General features: G+C 48.7%; 1 protein-coding gene across 1 annotated transcript in view; it reads left to right on the forward strand.

Moving 5' to 3' along the window:
- The window catches only part of LOC144595118 (uncharacterized), a 144930-nt gene that overhangs the window by 87938 nt on the left and 38565 nt on the right, over positions 1 to 18427 (forward strand). The window contains exons 17-28 of the mRNA XM_078402195.1: positions 894 to 947; positions 1613 to 1654; positions 2686 to 2779; positions 3268 to 3303; positions 4228 to 4383; positions 6126 to 6209; positions 6899 to 6982; positions 7891 to 7961; positions 9215 to 9406; positions 13524 to 13692; positions 14847 to 14939; positions 15915 to 16019. Coding sequence (XP_078258321.1) covers positions 894 to 947; positions 1613 to 1654; positions 2686 to 2779; positions 3268 to 3303; positions 4228 to 4383; positions 6126 to 6209; positions 6899 to 6982; positions 7891 to 7961; positions 9215 to 9406; positions 13524 to 13692; positions 14847 to 14939; positions 15915 to 16019 — 1180 coding nt within the window. The remainder of the gene's footprint in view (positions 1 to 893; positions 948 to 1612; positions 1655 to 2685; positions 2780 to 3267; positions 3304 to 4227; positions 4384 to 6125; positions 6210 to 6898; positions 6983 to 7890; positions 7962 to 9214; positions 9407 to 13523; positions 13693 to 14846; positions 14940 to 15914; positions 16020 to 18427) is intronic.

Consider the following 18427-nt stretch of genomic DNA (forward strand, 5'->3'; position numbering starts at 1 on the left):
TGGTGTCAAGTTAGGAGGAGGGGGAGTTCAACGAGATCTGGGTGTCCTAGTGCATCAGTCAATGAAAGGAAGCATGCAGGTTCAGCAGGCAGTGAAGAAAGCCAATGGAATGTTGGCCTTCGTAACAAGAGGAGTTGAGTATAGGAGCAAAGAGGTCCTTCTACAGTTGTACCGGGCCCTGGTGAGACCGCACCTGGAGTACTGTGTGCAGTTTTGGTCTCCAAATTTGAGGAAGGATATTCTTGCTATGGAGGGCGTGCAGCGTAGGTTCACTAGATTAATTCCCGGAATGGCGGGACAGTCGTATGTTGAAAGGCTGGAGCGATTGGGCTTGTATACACTGGAATTTAGAAGGATGAGGGGGGATCTTATTGAAACATATAAGATAATTAGGGGATTGGACACATTAGAGGCAGATAACATGTTCCCAATGTTGGGGGAGTCCAGAACAAGGGGCCACAGTTTGAGAATAAGGGGTAGGCCATTTAGAACGGAGATGAGGAAGAACTTTTTCAGTCAGAGGGTGGTGAAGGTGTGGAATTCTCTGCCTCAGAAGGCAGTGGAGGCCAGTTCGTTGGATGCTTTCAAGAGAGAGCTGGATAGAGCTCTTAAGGATAGCGGAGTGAGGGGGTATGGGGAGAAGGCAGGAACGGGGTACTGATTGATAGTGATCAGCCATGATCGCATTGAATGGCGGTGCTGGCTCGAAGGGCTGAATGGCCTACTCCTGCACCTATTGTCTATTGTCTATTGTCTATTGTCTTCCATTTCACTAGGACTAATTGGAGAATAAACTTTCAGAAACCGACTGCTAAATTTTTCTTGAAAGTTTATTGTGCATTGGGTGTTAAAGACGAGCGAGAAAATAATCCTGTCTTCTGTTTGACTTGTAGGGTCTGTTCGGTTATCCTGGCGAACCAGGCTTTTATGGGCTGAATGGCACCAAGGTAACAGTTAATTCCATGGGAGCTGGTCATCAAATATTGGTTGGGTGGAGGCGGACAGTCAGAGGAAATGGAAGGGAGGGAGAAAGTGGGAGATGGATGTAAAGGAGGAATGGATATGTGTAGGAAGGGAATGATGGGTGGATGGTTGAGGGGAGAGGAGGATGGATGGTTGGGGGAAGGGATGGGAGGGTGGTTGAGGGGAGAGAAAGATGGATGGATGAGAATGTGGAGGGAGAGAAGGATGAATGGGTGGATAGAGGAAAAGAAGAATGGATGGGTGGGTGGTTGAGGGAAGAGAAAGATGGATCGGTGGGTGGTTGAGCAGAGAGAAGGAAGATGGGTGGTGGAATGAAAAGAAGGACGGATGGGTGGATACAGGAGGGAGAGGATGGGTGGACAGAGGAAGTGAAGAATGGATAGCTAGCTGGAGGGAGAAATGCACAGGTGGGTTTATAGGTAATGTTTACTGCTGTGGAAGTAGGTGGTGTGTTCCAGTGGTAGTTTCCTGGTCTGTGCCTTAGCATTGATGTAATGTTGGTGACAACTTTGGGAGACTGTTATATTGTCCAGTCCAGTCCAGTAAGATCAGGACAGCATATTGGGAGGACTTTGGTTCCAGGGTCTTTGTTTTCAAGGGGAATGACAACCAGATGTTCTTTCTGTAGGGAGAGAAAGGCAGCCAAGGACTGGATGGCCCTCCAGGAGCCGTAAGTATCCGACAAGAATGAATAATGATCACAGTTGGAAGGAGGTTATTGTAAAACGTCACCTACAATGGTTCAGATTTCCTTTGATCAAACAATAGAATTTCAAAGGCACAGGAGGGTATCTGATCCATTCAGCTTGAGCCTGCTCCAAGTCTGCAGACACACATACAAACACGCACGCACACACACACACACACGCACACACGGAGCAGGAGAGGGTATCACTCCCTCCATCATACTCCACTGTTTAACGAGATCAGCTCCACGCTGCCTCCAGCAACTAGTCACCCCCCTCACTTAAAAAGAATGATCTCCCTATCCCTGCCTTAAAACTATCCAGTCAGCATCCACCATCCTTTGAGGGAGTGTGTTCCAAAGACACTTGGTCCTTCAACACAAGTCGGCAATTCCACCTGTCAGATTGTGGCTGATCAGTCTTGCTATGGTTCCTAACCTCACTGCTCTAACCCAAAGAAATGACCACCATCTTACTGGCCCGCAGGACTACTTAGCTGCTGTGGTCCCGTCTTTGACTGAACCCGGAAAGGTCCCTAGAGTAACTCCCTGGTATTCTGTCTGGGATCACATTCCCAGATCTGCTGTGGTGTGGTCCTGACATGCACCATCCTACCCCTCCCCCCCCCCCCTCTCCCACCATCCCCCCCTCCTCACACTGCACTCACTGACCCACACTGACTCCTGGCACACCAGTACCACACATAAAATACTCATCCCTGTTTTCAGATCCCTCTGGTCTTCCTCTCTCCCACCGTGCTGTCACTTCCTCTGACCCGACAAGCCTCCGAGATCTCTGTGCACCATCCCTGAATTGCATTGCTCTGCCATTAATGGCTGTACCTTTCGCTGCCAGGACTCTGAGCACTAGAATTCTCTCCGTACCACTCTCCAGGCTGCTTCAATGATCGAGCATGACCATAAGTAGGTGTTAGATCTTGACCAGCAATGTATGTGCATTGTGCTCTGGACTGTCTTATCAGCTCAAAGGCACTCAATGGGCCTTCCTCTTGCAGATCACTGATGAACAAGGAAGGCCTATCTATGGCACGCAAGGAAAGCCGGGGTTCCCAGGCCATTCTGGGGACAAAGGTGAAGCAGGCTTTCCAGGTGAGCACACTGAACACTTGTCGCCTACTAAATACCACATTCAACATTAATAGAAACAAACATTATCAAGATCATATAAGATTATTAAGGGGTTGGACACGTTAGAGGCAGGAAACATGTTCCCAATGTTGGGGGAGTCCAGAACCAAGGGCCACAGTTTAAGAGTAAGGGGTAGGCCATTTAGAACGGAGACGAGGAAAAACTTTTTCAGTCAGAGAGTTGTAAATCTGTGGAATTCTCTGCCTCAGAAGGCAGTGGAGGCCAATTCTCTGAATGCATTCAAGAGAGAGCTTGATAGAGTTCTTAAGGATAGCGGAGTCAGGGGGTATGGGGAGAAGGCAGGAACGGGGTACTGATTGAGAATGATCAGCCATGATCACATTGAATGGTGGTGCTGGCTTGAAGGGCCGAATGGCCTACTCCTGCACCTATTGTCTATTGTCTATTGTCTATCACTAAAACTCTTCATCCTTCTTCCCTCGATCCAGGCCTCCAGGGACATATAGGAATTCCAGGCCCTCCAGGTAAATGCGTCTTTTTTTGTGGCAGAATAGTAAATCGGTAATTGGTTGAGCTTCTTTGGGGCTTTGGTAGAGGCAGAGGACTCCCACAGTCTTCATTCACCAATTTCTCTTCTATCGGAGAAATAGTGTGTCATTTACCTGGTCAACAACAGACCATGGTCAATAATGGACACACAAGGGACTGCGGATTCTGGAATCTTAAGCAGAACCCAAAGTGCTGCAGGAAATCAAAGGGTCAGATAGCATCTGTGGAGGGAACTATCAGATAATGCTTTGGGTTTGACCCTTAGAAGGGTCCCGACCCGAAGCGTCATATCATATCATATCATATATATACAGCCGGAAACAGGCCTTTTCGGCCCTCCAAGTCCGTGCCGCCCAACGATCCCCGCACATTAACACTATCCTACACCCACTAGGGACAATTTTTACATTTACCCAGCCAATTAACCTACATACCTGTACGTCTTTGGAGTGTGGGAGGAAACCGAAGATCTCGGAGAAAACCCACGCAGGTCACGGGGAGAACGTACAAACTCCTTACAGTGCAGCACCCGTAGTCAGGATCGAACCTGAGTCTCCGGCGCTGCATTCGTTGTAAAGCAGCAACTCTACCGCTGCGCTACCATCTGTCCATATCTTCCGCAGCTGCCTGACCCACTGAGTTCCTGCAGCACTTTGTGTTTTGTGACTTACGGTAACGGTCTCAAACTTGTCTCCTTGCCTCTGACCAGACTCTTGGCCATGTTTTCTGGCTGTTGGATGTTTTTTTAATTCCACAAATATTCCTGCGAGCAAAGTCAAGTCAAGTCAAGTCAAGTCAATTTTATTTGTATAGCACATTTAAAAACAACCCACGTTGACCAAAGTGCTGTACATCTGATTAGGTTCCAAAGTAACGCTTTTTCTTTAATCTGCGCCCAGGTTTGCCCCTGCAAGGCGAGAAAGGCCTGCCAGGGTACACGGGCGAACGGGGCCAGAAAGGTGACAAAGGAGAGGCGGGAATATCAAAGCCGGGCTTGCCAGGGAGTGCCGGCTACATGGGGATTCCTGGTCCCCCAGGTCCCCCTGGACCTCCAGGTACGTCGATTATTTGTTCATTGTTAGTTAACTAACAACAAACCCACTTGTCAGTTTAGTTTATTGTCACGTGCACCGAGGTACAGTCAAAAGCTTTTGTCGCACGCAAACTAGTCAGCGGAAAGACAACAAAAAAAAAATTACAGTCAAGCGATCCACAGCATTCAGATACATGATAAAGGGAATAACGTTCAGTGCAAGGTAAAGTCCAGTGAAGTCCAATTATGGATAGTCGGAGAGCCTGCAATGAGGTAGATAGTAGCTTAGGGCCGCTCCCTAGTTGGCAATAGGATGGTTCTGTTGCCTGATAACAGCTGGGAAGAAACTGTTCCTGAATCTGTTTGTGTGTGTTTTCACACTTCTTTGCCTCTTGCCTGATGGGAGAGGAGAGAAGATGGAGTGACTTGTCCTTGTGAGACCTTGCGAGACTTGGGTCCGGACTTGCTGCATAGTCACAGTTTATCTTGTGGGAGACAGAATCTGCTCCTGTCTAAACATCGGATATATTGTAGGCACAAAAGGTTGCAGATGCTGGAATCTTGAGTAAAAACTAAGCTGCTGTAGAAACTCAGGGGTTCAGGCAGCATGTTGAGGGAATGGGCAGGTGACGTTCGAGTTGGGACCATTCAATCTGCAGTAGAGTCCTGACCCAAAACATTGTCAGTTTATCAGATAAAATGGGCAGTTCGGCATAAGGCTTGGTGTGTGTTTAGTTTAGTTTAGTTAATTGTTACGTGTTCCTTTTTGTTGCGTACTTTCCAGTCAGCGGAAAGATTATGCATAATTACAATTGAGCCGTCCTCAGTGTACACATACAGGATAAAGGCAATAACGTTTAGTTCAGGATAAAGTCCAATGAAGTCCGATTAAAGATAGTCCGAGGGTCTTCGAAGTGGTAGACGATATCCCAGGACCGCTCTCTAGTTTTCGCACTTCCGTACCTCTTGCCGGATGGGAGAGGGGAGAAGAGGGAGTGGCCAGGGTGAGACATCCTTGATCATGCTGGTGGCTTTGACAAGGCAGCGTGAAGTGTAGATGGAGTCAATGGAGGGGAGGCTGGTTTGTGCGATGGTCTGGGTAGCATCCACAATTCCCTGCAATTTCTTGCAGTCTTGGATAGAGATGTTCCCAAGCCATGCTGTGATGCATTCCAATAATCCCAAGAGTTGTTGGGGACTTGCTGAACCTCCTCAGCCTTCTAACAAAGTAGAGGCGTTGGTGTGCTTTCTTGATCATTACTTCGATATGGCTAGTCCAGGACAAGTTGCTGGTGATATTTACTCCTTGAAACACCTGGGTAGCACCCAGTAGTGACTGTGACATGAGTTTGCAGATAAAGATTGTGAAAGCATATTTTGCGATACAAACAGAGGCCAATATCACCGAGCCTTTCCTCACTCGGACCAGAAGGACGGTTGGATGTGGCAAACATTACTCAAACTGGAATGAGTTAAACGCCAGCAGCACAAACAAAATTGATCATTTATTTGCGGGATCTTGCTGATTAGCTGCTTAGCTTCTCGTGATGTAAAGGTGACTGACCTGCAGAAAATGCTTCAAGTGCTCAGGGGCTCCTTGGGGTGCGCTGGGTTGAGGAAAGGTAAGGTAGACATGCAAGGATTTCCTGAAGAGAGGTGGCTCTGGGTCTTTGGCTACCGGTGGACACAAGGATAGGAGGAGCAGTCGAACCATGCAAGATGTTGTTGTAAAACCTTTAATTGTTTTATTTTGTGCTGTCTCAGTGTCTATCGAAGATTGTACAAGTGTGCCTGGGCCAAAGGGTGCTGAGGGACTTCGCGGTTTCCAAGGAGAAACGGGAATGAAAGGTGAGTTGGTGTGTGGTTATCTAGCAAGTTCATAATTTCTAGGAGCAGAATTAGGACCATCAAGTCTACTCCACCATTCAATCATGGCTGATCTATCCTTGCCTTCGCCCCATGACCCTTGACACCCTTACTGATCAAGAATCTGTCGATCTTCACTGTAAAAATATCCATTGACTGGGTCTCCACAGCCATCTGTGGTGTTGTGGATGTCACCAAGCTGGGAAGGGCAGATGTGGGGTGTATGGGGCCAATGAGGTTCTTCTTAACGAACCAGCTATAGTGGGCACAAGGGTCAGATCTCCAAGTGCAGAAGCCAATACATCTTGGTGGTCAGATAGAAAGTAAATATCGTAGAGATTAATGAAACTGTGCTGGGATGCAGTCCCCTGTCTTTGGTTTTAGTTTGAATTTGGGACCAGCGCTATCGGACAGGACTTACTCTCAGTTATTTCAAAAGAGAGAGAGAGAGGGGGGGAGAGGGGGAGAGGGGGAGAGGGGGAGAGGGGGAGAGGGGGAGAGGGGGAGAGAAAGGTTGAGAAGGGTGGGCAGATGGAGCTAATGTTGAGATTAAGCCTGAATTTACACAATGGGGAGGAACAGGCTCAAGGGGCTGAATGGCATCCTCTAATGTTATGGGAAAGAGCAGCAATCATCCAGAAATTATATTAGTGATGTGGATTTCCTTACAGGGGGCAAGGGAGATACCTGCTTCCACTGCAATGTAACCGTGCTGTCAGGACCACCGGGTCCCCAGGGCCCTCCTGGTAGAACAGGTGAGTGAACCCTTCTTCAGACTGGAGAGATGAGCTGATGGATGTGGATTATGGAATGAGACGGGTGGGCAGATCGACTGGTCAACTCAAGTTAAGTCCAGTTGCGTTTATTGCCATGTTCGGTGAGGTACAGTTAAATGAGAATGTTGCTTGCATTGGACATTGTTGCAACAATGCAGAGACCCCAGTGCAGGCAACACTCAGAGTGGGGGTGGGACAACTGGTACCGATTTCACAGGTACATGGATAAGAAAGGTTTATAGAGTCCTACAGCATGGAAATAGGCCCTTTGGCCCAACTTGCCTACACTGGCCAACATGTCCCAGCTACAATAGTCCCACCTGCCTGCATTTGGCCCATGTCCCTCCAAATCTGTCCTATCCATTTATCTGTCTAACTGTTTCTAAAATGTTGTGATAGTCACTGCCTCAACTATCTCATCTGGCAGCTTGTTGTATACACCCACCACCCCTTGTATGAAAAAGTTACCCATCTAATTCCAATTAAAAAAATTCCCCTTCACCTTAAACCTATATCCTCTGGTCCTTGATTACCCTACTCTGGACAAGAGACTCTGCACATATAACCGGTCTATTCCTCTCATGATTTTATACACCTTTGTGAGATCAGCCCTCATCCTCCTGTGCTCCAAGGAATAGAGTCCCAGCCTACTCAACATCTCCCGACAAGGGATATGGCCCAAATGTGGATAAATGGGATCAGCTTAAATGAAGCACGTTGATGGACATGGAAGAGTTGGGCCAAAGAGCTTATTTTCTTGCTGTTTGACTCCATGCTATAACTTTGTGTCTGGTCGTGATAATCAGTCTGAGCCTCAGAGTACCTGTGAATGCTGATTACAGTGAGCAGTTTCATTTTTCAAATTCTTTTATATTGGTAATTTCCAGGTGTTCCCGGCTTTCTAGGGATCAAGGGAGACCGAGGAACAACAGGAAGAGCAGGATTCCCAGGGCAACCCGTGAGTGTTGTTGCTTTCAGTGCCACAGACTTGTATTGGGATCAGGGAATGCCCACGTGACAGGCCAGAAGGTCCTGAGTCAAGGATGACCCCAGAGCTCAGTGGGGTGGATGGATGGGGGGGTGGGGGGGGGGGGGGGGGGGGGGGAGATGAATGGGTTGGCTGTGCGTCCTTTCTTCTGCATGGGTTTAAGTCAATAAAGCATGAGAGCGGGTCAGCGGATAAAGAACACTACCGCTTGTGGGCAACCACAACCGTGCCACTTTGATGTAGGACAGACTGCAATAAATAACACGGGGAACTGAGGGGTAACATGTGTATACAGAGAGCTTGGAGAATGGAGAACTCGCCCTCACAGGGAGGAGTTGTGGCGATGGGTTTCAGTAAAATCTGGATAGATACAGGAGGGAACAAGGGGTAGAGATCAGCAATGGAAGCTGATGGAAAGGGATGGGAGAGGCTGAAGGGGAGCAGAAGATGAGCATGGAGTAGAGGGGCCAAATGGCCCACTTAATCACTCAGGGAGCACTGCATTGTGAGAGGGTGGTGCTGAGGGAGCGTCACACTGTGGTTGGGGCAGTAGTTAGAAAGTACTGCACTATGGGAGGGGAGGTAGTGAGGGAACACAGCACTGGGAGGGGCAGTGCCGAGGCAGTGCTGCACTGTGGGAGGGGCAGTGCTGAGGGAGTGCAGCACTGTGGGTGGGGTGGTGTTGAGGGAGTGCTGCACTGTGGAAGGGGCAGTGCTGAGGGAGTGCAGCACTGTGGGTGGGGCAGTATTAAGGGAGCACTGTGCTGTAGGAGGAGTGGTGCTGTGGGAGGGCAGTGCTCAGGGAGTGCAGCACTGCGGGAGGGATGGTGTTGAGGGAGTGCTGCACTGTGAGAGGGGCAGAGCCGAGGCAGTGCTGCACTGTGGGTGGGGCAGTACTGAGGGAGCACCGTGCTGTAGGAGTGGTGGTGCTGTGGGAAGGCAGTGCTGAGGGAGTGCTGCACAGTGGGAGGGGCAGTGCCGAGGGAGTGTTGCACTGTGGGAGGGGCAGTGTTCAGGGAGTGCAGCACTGTGGGAGGGGTGGTGTTGAGGGAGTGCAGCACTCTGGGAGGGTCAGTGCCGAGGGAGTGCAGTACTGTGGGAGGGGCAGTGCCGTGGGAGTGCAGCACTGTGGGAGGGGCAGTGCCGAGGGAGTGCAGCACTGTGTGTGGGGTGTGAGTTGTGTCTGGGTCCAGTAGCTGGCTGACAGATTCTATCTTTTCCAGGGTGGTCCCGGCATTCCAGGGCGGATGGGAATCCCTGGACCCAAAGGTGACCCCGGTGACATCCACGCTTTACCGAGTCTGAAAGGAGACAAGGGTGAGGGCGGCTTCCAGGGCAGACCAGGGGTACCCGGAGTGGATGGAATTCCCGGGAAAGATGGAGCCCTCGGCCAGCCAGGGCTCAAGGGTGAGCCTGTAAGTAACGGGAACCGTGGGGCAGGGGTTTGGGTTTGGGGCTGAGGGCAGGATTGGGCTAGCCACATACCTCAACTCTTGCTATTGAGGTCGTGCAGTGTAGGTTTACTGGGTTAATTCCCGGAATGGCAGGACTGTCATATGTTGAAAGACTGGAGCGACTAGGCTTGTATACACTGGAATTTAGAAGGATGAGAGGAGATCTTATCAAAACGTATAAGATTATTAAGGGGTTGGACACGTTAGAGGCAGGAAACATGTTCCCAATGTTGGGGGAGTCCAGAACCAGGGGCCACAGTTTAAGAATAAGGGGTAAGCCATTTAGAACGGAGATGAGGAAAAACTTTTTCAGTCAGAGAGTTGTGAATCTGTGGAATTCTCTGCCTCAGAAGGCAGTGGAGGCCAATTCTCTGAATGCATTCAAGAGAGAGCTAGATAGAGCTCTTAAGGAAAGCGGAGTCAGGGGGTATGGGGAGAAGGCAGGAACGGGGTACTGATTGAGAATGATCAGCCATGATCACATTGAATGGCGGTGCTGGCTCGAAGGGCCAAATGGTCTCCTCCTGCTCCTATTGTCTATTGTCTATTACCCCAAGCTACTCCTTGAACCCACTCTCCCACATTCCCTGGATGACTAGAGATGAGTGAGAGAGGCCTGGCATCACCACAGTTCCTCCACACCTCCCCTGACCCTCCGCTCCCTCCTCACAACTCTGTCATCGTGGACACCGCTGACAGTTTAGATTAGTCTAGTTTAGTTGATAGATACCGCATGGAAACAGGCCCTTCAGCCCACCAGTTCTGCACTGACTAGCAATTATGCTACACACACTCAATAGACAATAGACAATAGACAATAGGTGCAGGAGTAGGCCATTCAGACCTTCGAGCCAGCACCGCCATTCAATGCGATCATGGCTGATCACTCTCAATCAGTACCCCGTTCCTGCCTTCTCCCCATACCCCCTCACTCCGCTATCCTTAAGAGCTCTATCCAGCTCTCTCTTGAAAGCATCCAACGAACTGGCCTCCACTGCCTTCTGAGGCAGAGAATTCCACACCTTCACCACTCTCTGACTGAAAAAGTTCTTCCTCATCTCCGTTCTAAATGGCCTACCCCTTATTCTTAAACTGTGGCCCCTTGTTCTGGACTCCCCCAACATTGGGAACATGTTTCCTGCCTCTAATGTGTCCAATCCCCTAATTATCTTATATGTTTCAATAAGATCCCCCCTCATCCTTCTAAATTCCAGTGTATACAAGCCTAATTGCTCCAGCCTTTCAACATACGACAGCCCCGCCATTCTGGGAATTAACCTAGTGAACCTACGCTGCACGCCCTCAATAGCAAGAATATCCTTCCTCAAATTTGGAGACCAAAACTGCACACAGTACTCCAGGTGCGTTCTCACCAGGGCCCGGTACAACTGTAGAAGGACCTCTTTGCTCCTATACTCAACTCCTCTTGTTATGAAGGCCAACATTCCATTGGCTTTCTTCACTGCCTGCTGTACCTGCATGCTTCCTTTCAGTGACTGATGCACTAGGACACCCAGATCTCGTTGAACACCCCCTCTTCCTAACTTGACACCATTCAGATAATAATCTGCCTTTCTATTCTTACTTCCAAAGTGAATAACCTCACACTTATCTACATTAAACTGCATCTGCCATGTATCCGCCCACTCACACAACCTGTCCAAGTCACCCTGCAGCCTTATTGCATCTTCCTCACAATTCACACTACCCCCCAGCTTAGTATCATCTGCAAATTTGCTAATGGTACTTTTAATTCCTTCATCTAAGTCATTAATGTATATCGTAAATAGTTGGGGACGATCTATAACATTATGCTACACACACTAGGGCAATCTACAATTATACCAAGCCAATTAGCCTACAAATGTGTACGTCTTTGGATACATAGATACATGGACAACAAGTGCAGGAGTAGGCCATTCGGCCCTTCGAGCCAGCACCGCCATTCAATATGATCATGGCTAATCATCCACAATCAGAACCCTGTTTCTGCCTTCTCCCCATACCCCTTGATTCCGCTAGCCCTAAGAGCTCTTTTGAATGCATCCAGTGAATCGGCCTCCACTGCCTTCTGAGGCAGAGAATTCCACAAATTCACAACTCTCTGTGTGAATTTTTTTTTCCTCATCTCAGTTCTAAATGGCCTACTCCTTATTCTTAAACTGTGGCCCCTGGTTCTGGACTCCCCCAACATCAGGAACATGTTTCCTGCATCTAGCGTGTCCAATCCCTTAATAATTTTATATGTTTCTATAAGATCCGCTCTCATCCTAAATTCCAGTGAATAAAAACCCAGTCACTCCATTCTTTCATCATATGACAGTCCCACCATCCCGGGAATTAACCTCGTGATCCTACGTTGCACTCCCTCAATAGCAAGAATGTCCTTCCTCAAAACTGCACACAATACTCCAGGTGTGGTCTCACCAGGGCCCAGTAGAACTGCAGAAGGACCTCTACTCCTACACTCAACTCCTCTTATCATATCATATCATATATCTACAGCCGGAAACAGGCCTTTTCGGCCCTCCAAGTCCGTGCCGCCCAGTGATCCCCGTACATTAACACTATCCTACACCCACTAGGGACAATTTTTACATTTACCCAGCCAATTAACCTACATACCTGTACGTCTTTGGAGTGTGGGAGGAAACCGAAGATCTCGGAGAAAACCCACGCAGGTCACGGGGAGAACGTACAAACTCCTTACAGTGCAGCACCCGTAGTCAGGATCGAACCTGTGTCTCCGGCGCTGCATTCGCTGTAAAGCAGCAACTCTACCGCTGCGCAACCGTGCCGCTATCAAGGCCAACATGCCATTAGCTTTCTTCATTGCCAGTTGTACCTGCATGCTTACTTTCAGTGACTAATGTACTGGGACACCCAGGTCTCGTTGTGTGGGAGTAAACTGGAGTGTGGGAGGAAACTGGCGATCCTGCAGAAAACCCCCGCAGGTCACGGGGAGAACGTACAAACTCTGTGCAGACCTGTAGTCAGGGTCGGCGCTGGTCTCTGGTGCTGTAATGCAGCAACTCTACTGCTGCGCCACCGTGCCGCCCTGTACCGACACGTTAAACTTTCATTCAGGTGCCAGGGCTGTGGGAAGGAGGCAGAGGCCTTGGGTCTGATTGAAGAGCCTTCTTCCAGGCTGGCCCACCAAGGATGGGCCAAAAGGCCTATTCATATTCCCATTTACACCCTAAAAGAGTATTCATGGACTACCAAGAAATCAGGGTCTCCCGAATAAGTGGGAGAACCTGGCCTTGCGGGAGAGAAAGGAATCCAGGGTTTCCCAGGCCTCTGTGAGGATTCAGTACCAGTGTGGGCCACAGTGTCAGTCATGGGGGTCCAGTGCTAGAGGCTGCGTAGTGCAACTCCCTCTGGTACCAGAGGCTCAACTGCAGTAAGTACTGCATGGTCGCAACGTTGGCAGTACTAGGTAGCCTTGCTGCACGTTTGCAAGGGCACCACACCCGTGCCCACATCACTACCCAGTATCCACTGAGTGACCTGGCCTGTTGGTGTCATAGTCCTGGACACCCCCATCTCACTTCTGGCCACGAGGTGGGAAAAGACCACAAGCCCAATGTTTGACACAAAGTGCTGGAGTAACTCAGCGGGTCAGACAGCATCTCTGGTAAAAAAGAATGGGTGACATTCCCTTTCATTCCCTCTCTCTCCAACCCTCCTCCATCTGAGTAATCCTGCTAGTTTCACTGTTTATATCCCTTCATTATCACCTCTTCCACAGTCAACAATGGACCATTGTGGGCTCCACATGTCATGGGCCATCGGTGCCAACTCTGATTGGTTCTGTATCTTCTCAGACCTCTAGTTTCCCTCTGCCCTGACTCCAAGTCTGAAGAAGGGTCTCGATCCAAAATAGTAACTATTCCTTTTCTCCAGAGATGCTGCCTGACCCGCTGAGTTATTCCATCATTTTGTGTATATCTTCAGTGTAAACTAGCATCTGTGGTTTCTTGCTCCACAAGCCTGATGTTACTCCAGTCGGCATTGAGGGTTGATCATCTTGGGAACATCAGTGTCCAGCTGCTAACTGTCGGTCTCTCACTCTTAGGCAACAATTGGCTTCAAGGGAGAGCCAGGACTGCCCGGGACCCCCGGGATTAATGGTTTACGAGGAGACCATGGATCTCCGGGCCCTCCAGGAGCGGGAGAACCAGGCTTCCCAGGAGAGAAAGGCATCCAGGGCTTCCCAGGAGGTCCTGGACAATCTGGGGCACTAGGTGAGTCCTGGTGCACTCCGCTGGGTGGATCATGATAACTACGGAGATGCCCGCAAGCATTCTGGATACAGTGGGCAGAGGATTTGTATCGGTGGGGGCTTGAGGAGAGCGCCGAGGACAATGATGGCCAACAAAGATCTGTTTTTAGATTTTAGTTTTTAGAGATACTGTGCCATCTCTTGCATGCATTTCTGTACACTTTGCTAATCTGGGATTAAGTTTTGGTATGGCAATACTTTGCTGAACTGTATGTAAGGAAAGAATTTCACTGTGCATTTGCACATATGACAATAAAGCACCATTGAGCGATTGGAAACAGGCTTTTCAGCCCACCCAATCTGGATACAACAGGAGGGATGCATCACTTTGGTTCTTACCTTTATCCCAAATACATCACCTTTCTGTCCTGGGCCTCCTACATTGCTAGGGTACAGCCACACGTGAACTAGAGGAACAGAACCTCATATTCCACTTGGGTAGCTTACAATCCAACGGTATGAACTTTGAATTCTCCAAGTTTAGGTCATCTCTACAAAGCACCACCCTTCCCCTTTCCCCTCCATAACCCCCACCCATTTTCTTTGACACCCCCCCCCCTCCCTCCCTGCCCTCCCCTAAGCCCTGGCTGACCTTGCACCCATCTCTCCATCTCCCTCTCCATTTACATTCCTAAACAATTCGCATCTCGTCATTCCTCTAGCTGCACAATTTGCAGGTCTCTCATCCTTTTGTCTCACACCTTATGTGTGTTCATCTCTAGTCTTTGTCCAACCACCTGCATATCAAACCCTCCCTTCGCCTGTCTTCACCCATGACCTGCCATAACTAGTCCTGCCCCTCCAGCCCTTCTAGCTTTCTCTCCTTCCCACCCCCTCCCCAGTCTGAAGGAGGGTCCTGACCCAAAAGGTCATCGATCCACGTTCTCCAGGGATGTTGCCTGCCCCGCTGAGTTACTCCAGGATTTGTGCCTTTCCTTGGTAAACCAGAGTCTGCAGTCCCTTGTTTCTACACAGCGCAACTGCACCCAGTAACCTGGCATCAAAGTCACACACAGCCCAGGAGGCCAGAAAGGGTTGATGTTCATTGATGGATTTACTGCGATTATTGTGCCTTTCATTTATTGCTCATTGTTCCATTAATATTGTTTGCCACAGGTCTGAAAGGTGAATCGGGGCAATCGATTGGTGTGCCAGGACCTGTAGGAGCTACAGGAACCCCGGGACTAAACGGCCAACCAGGGAGCAGAGGTACGTCAGACCCCACCTAACCCCGGCAGACACAAGTTCACAGGTTACAGGAGTAGAATTAGGCCAATCGGCCCATCGAGTCTACTCTGCCATTCAATCATGGCTGATCTCTGCCTCCTAATCCCATTTTCCTGCCTTCTCCCCATAACCCTTGACACCCGTTCTAATCAAGAAATTGTCTATCTGCCTTAAAAATATCCAATGACGGCCTCGACAGCCCTCTGTGGCAATGTTCCACAGATTACCTACCCTCTGACTAAAGAAGTTCCTCCTCACCTCCTTTCTAAAAGAGCGCCCTTTAATTCTAAGGCTATGACCTCTGATCCTAGACTCTCCCACCAGTGGAAACATCCTTTCCACATCCACTCTATCTATGCCATTCATTATTGTGTAGTGATACGTGCAGAAACAGAGAGAACCTCATCCGTTTATATGAACAATTACCCAGAGAATGTGTAATACTGCTGGGTATGAGGGTGGGTAATATCATTGTGTCAGTGTGTGGGGTGTAACACTGTTATGTATGAGGGTGTCTAATGCTGTGGTATGTGAGGGTGGATAACGCCATTTTGTGTGTGTGTGTGTGTGTGTATGTGTGTGTGACACTGTTGCGTGTGAGACACTATTGTGTGTAAGACACTGTTGTGTGTGTGACACTGTTGTGTATCAATAATGTGTGATATTGTTGTATGTGACTGGTGTGTAATACTTGTCTGTGAGGATATACAACACTGTTCTGTGTCGGTTGTGTGCAACACTTGTATGGCATCAGTGTGAAATGTTGTTGTGTGTGAGGGGTGTCTGATGCTGTTGTGTGTGAGTGGTGTGTAATGCTGTTGTCTGTGAGTGGTGTCTGATGCGGTTGTGTGTGAGTGGTGTGTAATGCTGTTGTGTGTATCACTGCTGCATCTGAGTGGAGTGTAATGCCATTGCTATCTTGGCTGTTGCTGAGATGTTTGTTGACTTTCTCAACAGGTGACCCTGGACTGCCAGGTTCCCTTGGTCCTCAGGGAGCTACTGGATCAAAGGGGGATCCGGGGCTGCCTGGGATAGGATTTCCCGGCGCAACTGGGCCGAAAGGTAATGGTGGATCCCATACTGTAACAGAACAACCTCCATCGTAACAGTACTTCACAGGCAGTAACACCACACCCGACACCATGTTCATAAGACATAGGAGCAGAATTAGGCCATTTGGCCCATGAGGTCTACCCCGCCATTCACTCATGGCTGATCTATCTTTTCCTCTCAACCCCATTCTCCTGCCTTCTCCCCATAACCTTTGACACCCTTACTAATCATGAAACCTACACATCTCTGCTTTAAAAATACTCAAAGACTTGGCTTTCGCAGCCATCTATGACAGAATTCACAGATTCACCACAATTGGCTCAAGAAATTTCCCCTCATCTTCTTTCTGAAGGTACATCCTTGTTATCTGAGGCCTTGCCCTCTGGTCCAAGACTCTCCGACCAGTGGAAACATCCTCTCCACATTCACTCTCATCTGGCCTTACATTATTCAGTAAATTTCAATGAGATCCTTGATCCTTCTAAACTCCAGTGAGTACAGGCCCAAAGTCGCCTAATGCTCATCATATGTTAAGCCACTCATTCCTGGGATTATTCTTGTAAACCTCTTCTAGACCCTCTCTAGAGCCAGCACATCCTTCCTTGGATATTGGGCCAAAAACAGTGCACATTACTCCACATGTGGCCTGACCAGTGCCCTTTAAAGCCTTGGCATTTCATCCCTGCTTTTATGTTCTAGTCCTCACAAAATGAATGGTAACATTGCATTTGTCTTCCTTACTACCGATTCAAATGGCAAATGAAGCTTTTGGGAATCCTGCACCAGCGCTCCCAAGTCTCTCTGTACTTCTGATTTCTCAATCCTCTCCTCATCTGGAACATAGTCACTGCCTTTATTCCTACCACCAAAGTGCGTGACTGCACCGTTCGCTACGCTATAATACATCTGCCGCTTCTTCGCTCAGTCCCCCAATCTTTCCAAGTCCCCCTGCAGTCTCACTATGTCAATGGTTCAATGGGTTTCCTCTACACTACCTGTCCCTCCACCTAGCTTTGTATTATTTGCAAACCTGGCCACGAATTCTGGCCACGATTCCATCATCCAAATCATTAATATATAACTTGAAAAGTAGCGGATCCAACCCCTGTGGAACACCACTAACCTCTGGCAGCCAACCAGAAAAAGCCTCCTTTATTCCCACTCTTTGCCTTCTACCATTCAGTAATCTTCTACCCATGCTAGTTTCTTACCTCTAATACCATGGGCTCTCATCTTGTTCGGCAGCTTCATGTGCGGCACCTTATCACAGGCCTCCTTTGTCTATCCTGCCATTTACTTTATCAAAGAATTCAAACAGATTTGCCCGGCATGATCTCCCCTTCATAAAACCATGCTGACTTTGGCCTATTTGATTACGTGCTTCTATGTATTCGGAAACCTCATCCTTAATAATAGTCTAAAATATTACCACTCACTGAAGTCAGGCTAACTGGCCTAGAGTTTTCCCCATTTTTACCTTGCTTCCTTCTTGAACAGTGAGTAACATTAGCGGTTTTCCAGTCCTCTTGGACCATTCCTGACTCTAGTGATTCTTGAAAGGCAAACCCCAATCTGTAATGGTTTACCCAAACCCTTAGAGCACAATCTACACCATAACCTATACCCCACATAGTAATGGTACATTCCATATATAGCCCAATATAGCCCAAACAGGTGCAGTATAGCTTATACCATAGCCGTAGACCCCATACTGTAACATGTACACCAACAAGATTTTAATACTCCCCACCTGGTAACAGGTCATTTCACACCATAACGATACATTTCACAATGTAACGGTACAATCCCACACTGTAACAGTACAATCCCACACTGCAATGGTATACCCTAAACCATAACAGGTGCATCCCACATGGTAATGGTACACCCACCATAACAGTGCAATTCCACACCTGTAATGGTCCACCCCTCACCCATAATGGTACACGCCACATGATTACAGTACACCCTACACCGTAATGGCACATCACAGTAATGGTACACCCCACACTATTATGGGTACATCCCACATGATAACAGTGCATCCCACACTATATCTCAATAGACAATAGACAATAGGTGCAGGAGTAGGCCATTCAGCCCTTCGAGCCAGCACCGCCATTCAATGCGATCATGGCTGATCACTCTCAATCAGTACCCCGTTCCTGCCTTCTCCCCATACCCCCTCACTCCGCTATCCTTAAGAGCTCTATCCAGCTCTCTCTTGAAAGCATCCAACGAACTGGCCTCCACTGCCTTCTGAGGCAGAGAATTCCACACCTTCACCACCCTCTGACTGAAAAAGTTCTTCCTCATCTCCGTTCTAAATGGCCTACCCCTTATTCTTAAACTGTGGCCCCTTGTTCTGGACTCCCCCAACATTGGGAACATGTTATCTGCCTCTAATGTGTCCAATC

This window comes from Rhinoraja longicauda, chromosome 7 (assembly GCF_053455715.1).
Source record: "Rhinoraja longicauda isolate Sanriku21f chromosome 7, sRhiLon1.1, whole genome shotgun sequence".
Classification (NCBI taxonomy): domain Eukaryota; kingdom Metazoa; phylum Chordata; class Chondrichthyes; order Rajiformes; family Arhynchobatidae; genus Rhinoraja; species Rhinoraja longicauda.